This window comes from Megascapheus bottae, chromosome 31, assembly GCF_031878675.1.
Source record: "Megascapheus bottae isolate mThoBot1 chromosome 31, mThoBot2.hap1, whole genome shotgun sequence".
In the NCBI taxonomy this organism is placed as follows: Eukaryota; Metazoa; Chordata; class Mammalia; order Rodentia; family Geomyidae; genus Megascapheus; species Megascapheus bottae.
Window position 1 is genome coordinate 2,321,291 of NC_143539.1, and position 7,621 is coordinate 2,328,911.

Consider the following 7,621-nt stretch of genomic DNA (forward strand, 5'->3'; position numbering starts at 1 on the left):
AGTGGCTCATGCCTCCTCTCCACAATTAACCCCCAGAAAGCTAGAAGTGGCTCAAAGTGGTACAGCACTAGCCTGGAGTGGAAAATAAAGCTCAAGAACCATCCCCGTGACTGACCAAAACACAGACAAAACGACCAAGAAACTAGAATGTTGAGAGGGACGCAATGTACATGCTTAAGATTTTTAAGTTTGAGGACCAAAGAAGAATTGTATGAGATAGACTCTCTAGGGGGTGTAGGGGGATCCCGGGGACCCCCCAGCCATCAACACATGGGGTGGGGGGCACTAAGGAGACTATCCTCTGAGAGACCCAGCCCGGGATGCAGGCGCAGCCCTGCAGGGTCACCGCAGTCACCGCCTTCTCCTTCCGGCCTCACGATGGATGCCTGCCAGATAGACAGACGGGGCCTTGGTGTCTGGGGTGCATAGGAAGGAGGCCCATCGGGATCAGAGGCCTCACTTGCGGATCTTGAGCTCCGCATAGTCCGTGGTGGTGGTGGTGGTGGCAGAGTCACTGGAGGCCCGTGGCTCTGGAGGCCTTAGCCTAGAGAAGCTGAGGTTGGCATAATGGAGCTCTAGCTCTTCCTTCTGCTCAGTGGGCCTGACCAAAACGGGGGGTGGGATGGTGGGCCTGGATTCCTTCAGGGGACCCTAGATGGGGGTGGGGTGGGAGGGATTAAAATTGGTAATGGGGACTGGGGAGAGAAGCAGCAAGATACAGGAAATAGCTATTTGTTTTTTCATCTGTTATTTCCCAAACATCAGCTGGGCATCATTCATTCCTTCCAAATCTCGCTGAGCCTGAATGCTTACCTCCTGGTAATTGACTAGGTTTCATGGAATCCTCATGGCAGTCCACGGGAGAACCCAGCTGGGGAGATGGGGGCTTAGTCACTACCCCCCCCACCCCCGCCACACGTCTGATCAATGGTCAGAGCAAATTCTGGGCATCCTGACCCCTGGGGACCGTTGCCCTGTAGAGCAGCTTCACTGGCACCCTGCGTCACAGAGGAGGGCAAGAAGAAGGAAGGGGTTTGAGGTTCACGGAGAAATAAGGAGGCAACCGTGGGTAGCCTGGGCTTTGGTGGTAGACAGGAAGCCCGGCCAGCGGTGGTTCCCGGCCACTGGGCTGGGGGCTTAGTCCATGGGCTCGGGAGTTGGGCCCAGGTGCCCATGCCTGCAATCCTAGATGCTAAGGAGACTTGGGTTTGAGGGTTGAGGTTTGAAGCTAGCCCTCAATGGAGGTGTGGCTCAGCCCCAGGCAGCGCGCGCACACGCGCGCGCGCGCACACACACACACACACACACACACACACACACACACACACACACACACACACACGGGCTATCTGGACATAGGTCATCACCAAGAGTATGACCATAGGCATCCTGGGAGATGAGCAGGCAGCCTTAATGGACACAAGCTTCTCCCTTACCTTCCAGGTGGGTGCTAGGGGTGGGCGGGTGAGCTCTGCAGTGGTGGGTGAGCCGACAGCTTCCTTCCTGCAGGTTTTCATCCTGGAGAGGAAGCCAGGCCCTTTCAGAGCCCGTGGTGGGATCACAGGACCTCTGCTTACAGTCTTAGAGGTGACCTCCAGGTGACCGCTGGGGATCCTTCCCAGAAGCTGGAGCTGGGGGTGGGCACGGACCCCGGCTTGGCTCCAGTGGGGCTTGAGTGAAATCCTATGACCCTCCCTCCACCCCTGCCTCCCCTCCCCTCCCTCACCTGCAGAAGATGAGGGTGCCACAGAGGAACAGCAAGGCGGCCCCACTGGCTCCACACACAGCCCCCAGTGTGAACAGACGCCATGGTGCTGCCTTATCTGCAAGGCAGCAGGGTTGAGGGTGACACTGCCCTCTCTACCTCCCTCCTCCTGCCCTCCCTCCCCCAGCAAACACAGACCAGGAACTAGGGTGAACAGGAACTCTGACCAGCTGTTCTGGCCATGAGCCCTGGCTCAGGTTTCCCCAAACCTCCTCCCCCATAATCCTTCTAAACCTCCCCAGGCCTCCTGACCTGGCAGCAGCCAGACCGGGGCCCTCTGGGCCCCTTGCTCACTCTGGGCCTCACAGCTAAGCCTGAGGCTGGAACTGAGCCCTTTCTGGGGGCCCTGTGCCTGGCTGAACTGGAGGTAAAGGTGACTGAGGTGTTACCACTGGCCCTCGGTCCTCCAGGAGCAGAAGGGGCCCAGGAGCTGTGGGGGCCTGTGGGAGGACAAGGGCCAGCAGGTGTCCCTGCCCCGGTGGCAGTGTCCCCTCCTCCACTCACAGTGCACAGAGAGGTCCAGGGAGATGTGCAGGGCGCCCAGGGGGTTCTGTGCCCGGCAGGTGAATTCTCCTTCGTGTTCCACCTGCACCACGGGCAGCTCCAGGACCCCAGGGTCTGCAGGCCAGGGGGGGCTCAGGGTCTGCGAACCCCGGACCCAGCTCAGCGTGGCAGGGGGGTTGCTGCGGGTGGCACAGACCAGGCGCAGGCTTTGGCCCTGCAGGACAGGGAGGGACGAGCCGTTCCTGTGGATTTCCAGCTCTAGGGAGGGAGAGAGAATTGATGTGGGGCTCAACCACCTCCACCCTTAAAGGACACGAGAGGCCCCTTCCTCTGTCCCCTTCCACCTGTCCTGTTTCCTTGAGAAGCGGCCACTCTCAGCTCCTCCGGAGGGTCTGCAATGGAGACAAAAGGGCCAGGGGTCCTGGCTGTGCCTCAGACATGAACCTAGGCCCTGGGCTTGCGGGGACTGGGTGGGGGGGCTCTGGCCTTGTGGGGGCCCTACCCCTCCTGTGCCATCTCCCCTGCCCCCTCCCTCTGCTCAGCTCCCAGCACTGGGGGCCCCAGGTCCACTCACACTGCACGGAGAGGTCCAGGGCGCGATGCTGGGAGCCAAGCCTGTTCTCAGCGCGGCAGGTGTAGCGCCCAGCATGCCCCGCCTTCACCCTGGGCAGGTCCAGCCCCAGGGTTCCCGGGTCCGTGACATTTGACCTCAAGAGAACTCGGTTCCCCAGGACCCAGGTCAGCGTGGGGGGAGGCCAGCCATCAGCAGTGCAGAGCAGCCGCAGGAACTGGCCTTTCACGAATGTCATGTTTCCTGGGGACTCTGGGGAGGAAAAGGAGAGGGGGAGGCAAGTTTCTGCAATAATGAAATCTTCTGCCTCCAAGTTCCCAAGAGTAGGTTAAAAGTTGTAGGCAAAAGTTCAGTCCTGCCTAGAGCTCACCCAGAGGAGCACTTTTATAAGAGCCTGACATGAGTGGTGCAGGCCGGGCTGGGGGCTTCACACCTGTCATTTCAAATGTAGAGACAGGAAGATACGGAGTTTGAGGTCAACCTCAGCTGTATGGAATCCTGCCTCAAAAATAAAGGCCAAGGCCGGAGTTTGGCCTAGTGGATAAAGTGCTTGCCTAGCATGCACGAAGACCTGGGTTCGATTCCTCGGTACCACATACATAGCAAAAAGCCAGAAGTGGTGCTGAGGCTCAAGTGGTAGAGCTCTAACCTTGAGAAAATCCAAGAACAGTGCTCAGGCCCTGAGCCCAAGCCCAGGTCTGGCAAAATAATAATAATAATAATAATAATAATAATAATAATAAAAATAAAAGTAAAGGCCAAGCCAGGTGCAGTGGCTCACACCTGTGATCCTAGCTCCTCAGGAGGCTGAGTTCTGAGGACCACAGTTTAAAGCCAGCCTGGGCATTACAGTCCATGAGACTTTTATCTCCAATTAACCACTAGAAAACTGGAAATGCGCTGTGGCTCAAGGGGTAGGGTGGTAGCTTTGAACTGAAAACCTCAGGGACAGGGCCCAGACCCAGAGTTCAAGCCCCATGACTGACGACTGACTGACTAACTGACTAAATAAATAAATAAAGAAGCTCATGCTTATCATCGTAGCTACTCAAAAGGCTGAGTTCTGAGGATCACAGTTCAAAGCCAGCCTGGGCAGGAAGGTCCATGATATACCTATTACCAAAAAGCCAGAGAAATTGAGCTGTGACTCAAGTGGTAGAAAAGCTCAGGGACAGTGCCCAGGCTCTGAGTTCAAGCCTCAGGATGGGTGAGTGCGCGCGCATGCACGCATGCACACAAATTTTCAATTTTCTCCTGTCCAGGAGAGACACACAGCCCTCCACAGCCCACCTTGACCCAGCCACTCCAGCCACTCACCAGCTCCACTCATGGCTGGTAGGCTCCTAACAGAGCCACCCAACCTACCTGTGTCACCTGCTCCGGTGATGCTGATGGCCACGATCTGAGGAGCATCTGGACAGACAGACAGACAGACAGACACAGGGAGGGTGGTCCACAGCTGGCTGTTCCCAGAACCAGGAACACAAAAGAAGTGGACCAGACCTGACCCACATCCCTGTGTGGGGCGGGGGACTAGGAGGTCCTATGTCCCATCCCGCAGGATTCGGGCTGAGCCCCTCTCGCAGGGCCCCACTTTCCCACAGACTATCACAGGACCAGTGGTTTACCAGTGGCAGAAACTTGATCCCTGTTCTTTTTGTTTTTAGCCAGTCCTGGGGCTTGAACTTAGGGCCTGGGCACTGTTCCTGAGCTTCTTTGGCTCAAGGCAAGCACTCTACCACTAAGCCACATTCTCAGCCCTTGACCCCTGTCCTTGACCCCACAGTCAAGGCCAGCACCTGAGGGCTGCCTCCTAGATGGTACCAGCCATCTGTGCTGCAGGAACCGAACCGGGGACTCCCAGGGCCTCTTCTAGGTATGAGTGCACCCCCATGACCCCGCCCCCACCTAATTTCCTCTCCAATGGGGGACCCGATTTCAACAGGAGAAAGTGGGGCTCACGATGCCTCAACCCCGCAGCACCCCACATCCTCTCCCCTGCACTCACAGGACACACTGAGTTGCACAGTCCTTTCTTTGGCCACCCCGGCGCTGGAAAGGACGGCTCGACAGGTGAGGTTGGAGCCGTGATCCTGAGGCCGGGGGATAATCGTGATATTCTCAGAGGATTCAGCCTTCAAGGCTGCCCCACTCCAGGAGATGGAAGGGGCCAGGTCCCCCTCACAGGCCCCAGGCAAGGAGCACCTCAGGTGGCTGAGGCGGCCGGATTCCAGGGGTCCCTCCATGTGGATGTCAGGGACCTGTATCAGCGCTGGTGGGGACAGAGGGAGAGGCCTCACACATGGCAGCCCATGTGAGCCTCTGACAGGCCTGAACCCTGAACCACCCAGGCCTTTATCCTGGGCCATCTGTCCCCATTTGTTCCCAACTGGCCTTGTGGGGACAGTCCCTTACCTGTCACAGTCACCGTGAGAAGGTGATTTTTGTAGGTGAATTTCTCAGATCCTCTCTCTAGGCGAAAATAATAGTGTCCACTGTCTCTCCTCTGGGCTCCTGTGATTCTCAGGGAGCAGTCATTAGTGCCCGGGTCCCCAACAAGATGGAAAGCAGTAGTTTTGAGTTTCTTTGCCATGTCTCTGTCTGGGTTGTTGGTGGCCACGAGAGCGTTTAGCTCTAGGTTCCCATTGGAAGCTTTCTTTTTCCGGTACCAGTAGCCATAGGCGGGCACAGAGCGGTTGTGGGCCACCTGGGAGTAGAAGACAGAGCAGGGCACCAAGGCGCACAGGCCCTCCTGCACCGTCACGGACTTCTGTACCCTCAGCTGGTACACTGGATCTTCAGCCCCGATCTGACCGCCGGACCCCGCCTGCGGCCCCTGCTTGCCTGCCTGGCCCCCTGCCCCCAGCGGGAGCAGCAGCAGCAGGAGCAGGGCCTGCATCTCAGGAGCCCGGGTCAAAGAGGAACTGAAGAAATGCTCCCGTCTGCAAAGATGCCTCTTCCAACTTCTGCTTTCACAGAGGAGGCCTAGGGCAGGGCACATGGAAGAACTGGTCCCAGCCAGAAGACTGCTGTCCTCCCTGGAGGGACAGGGCAGCGATGGCAGCAAAGGCCACAAGGGAATAATATGGCTCCATCATTCATTCACTGCATTCTCATTCCTCAAACATCTATTTATTCATTCACTCCTCTTTTTTTTTTTTTTTGCCAATCCTGGGGCTTGAACTCAGGGCCTGAGCACTGTCCTTGGGTTTTCCTCAAGGCTAGAGCTCTACCACTCGAATCACAGCACTACTTCTGGCTTTTCTATGTATGTGGTACTGAGGAATCAAACCTGGGTTTTTGTGCATGCTAGGCGAGCACTTTACCACTAGGCCAAACTTTCGGCTGTCCTTGGGCTTTCTCAAGGCTCCCACCCCACCCCTTGAGCCAGGGCACCACTTCCAGTTTTCTAGTGGTTAACTGGAGATAAGAATCTCAGTCTTGGGGCCGGGAGTTTGGCCTAGTGGTTAAAGTGCTTGCCTAGCATGCATGAAGACCCGGGTTCGATTCCTCGGTACCACATACATAGAAAAAAGCCAGAAGTGGTCCTGAGGCTCAAGTGGTAGAGCTCTAGCCTTGAGAAAGTCCAAGGACAGTGCTCAGGCCCTGAGCTCAAGCCCAGGACTGGCAAAAAAAAAAAAAAAAGAATCTCAGTCTTTAGTGCCCAGGCTGGTTTTGAACCTTGATCCTCAGATCTCAGCCTCCTGAGTAGCTAGGATTACAGGTGTGAGCCACCACGCCTGCCCCTGCTGTCTTTTTTGTTTGTCAGTTATGGGGTTTTAACTCTGGGCCTTGGCACAGTCCCTGAGCTCTTCAGCTCAAGGCTAGGGCTCCATCACTTGAACCACAGCCCCACATCTGGTTTTCTGATGGTTAACTGGAGATAAGCGTCTCACAGCCCAGGCTGGCTTTGAACTAGGATCTTCAGATCTGGGTCTCTTGAGTAGCTAGGATTGTAGGCATGAGCTGCCAGCGCCTGGCCTCACTGTGTCATTTTTATACTTTGTGTATATGTGTGTGTAGTGGGTACCAGTCTCAGGGCTTGAACTCAGGACCAGAGCATTGTCCCTGAGCTTGTTCTTCTTTTCGAGGCTTTCCTTTGACTTCTCTGAGCCACAGCTCCACTTCTGTTTTTCTTGTGGTTTATTGGAAATAAGAGCCTCATGGAGTTTCTAGTCCAGGCTGGCTTTGAACCAGGATCCTCAGATCTCAGCCTCTCAGCCTCCCAAGTAATCAGGATTATAGGCATAAGCCACGGAGTCTAGCTGTGCTTGTTACTTTTTTTTTAAGCTCAGGGCCTGAGCACTGTCCTTGGATTTTTCTTAAGTATGTGGCACCAAGGAATCAAACCTGGGTCTTCGTGCATGCTAGGCAAGCACTCTACCACTAAGCCAAACTCCTGGCCCCTGTGCTTGTTACTTTTGCCTTTGAGTCTGGCATCATCAGTTGCAATTGGCTCTAGGACATGAACTCAGGAACCCAGTGCCTAACCAGTGCCAGGCCCTGAGTTCAAGTCCTGGTGCTGCCAAAACAGAGAAACAAACAAGACACACAATCAGAAGAAATTCTGTACTTTATTTCTCTCCTTGCTCCCCCTACCCTGGACCAGCACCCTTTCTCCTGTATGTAGTCCTTCCCAACACCTTCGCAAACACTGATTCTCTCCCTAATAAAATGATCCCCCAGCTATCAGCTACAGCAACCCTTTCTTCCCCACCAGCCAGCATGGCCACTGGCCCTGCGGACAGCCAGCCTCCCTCCTGCCCTCCCTCCTGCCCTCC

General features: G+C 55.8%; 1 protein-coding gene across 1 annotated transcript; it reads right to left on the reverse strand.

The window, feature by feature from the left end:
* Positions 1 to 150: 150 nt before the first annotated feature.
* On the reverse strand, positions 151 to 5,739 carry LOC150043510 (sialic acid-binding Ig-like lectin 16). The gene is made up of 9 exons (XM_090323006.1): positions 5,256 to 5,739; positions 4,849 to 5,112; positions 4,206 to 4,253; positions 2,844 to 3,092; positions 2,614 to 2,661; positions 2,270 to 2,527; positions 1,727 to 1,823; positions 1,437 to 1,518; positions 151 to 651 (listed from the first exon to the last, which is right to left on the reverse strand). The coding sequence occupies exons 1-9, from the start codon at positions 5,737 to 5,739 to the stop codon at positions 457 to 459; spliced, it is 1,725 nt and encodes a 574-aa protein (XP_090179132.1). The 3' UTR covers positions 151 to 456.
* Between the last annotated feature and the right edge of the window lie 1,882 nt (positions 5,740 to 7,621).

Coding starts and splice junctions, on each gene's coding strand:
- LOC150043510 (XM_090323006.1), bottom strand. CDS start 5,739: ATGCAGGCCCTGCTCCTGCTGCTGCTGCTCCCGCTGGGGGCAGGGGGC. Junction 2,662..2,843: donor CCTGGACCTCTCCGTGCAGT/GTGAGTGGACCT, acceptor TCTCCATTGCAG/ACCCTCCGGAGGAGCTGAGA. Junction 652..1,436: donor CCCTAGCACCCACCTGGAAG/GTAAGGGAGAAG, acceptor ACCCCCATCTAG/GGTCCCCTGAAGGAATCCAG.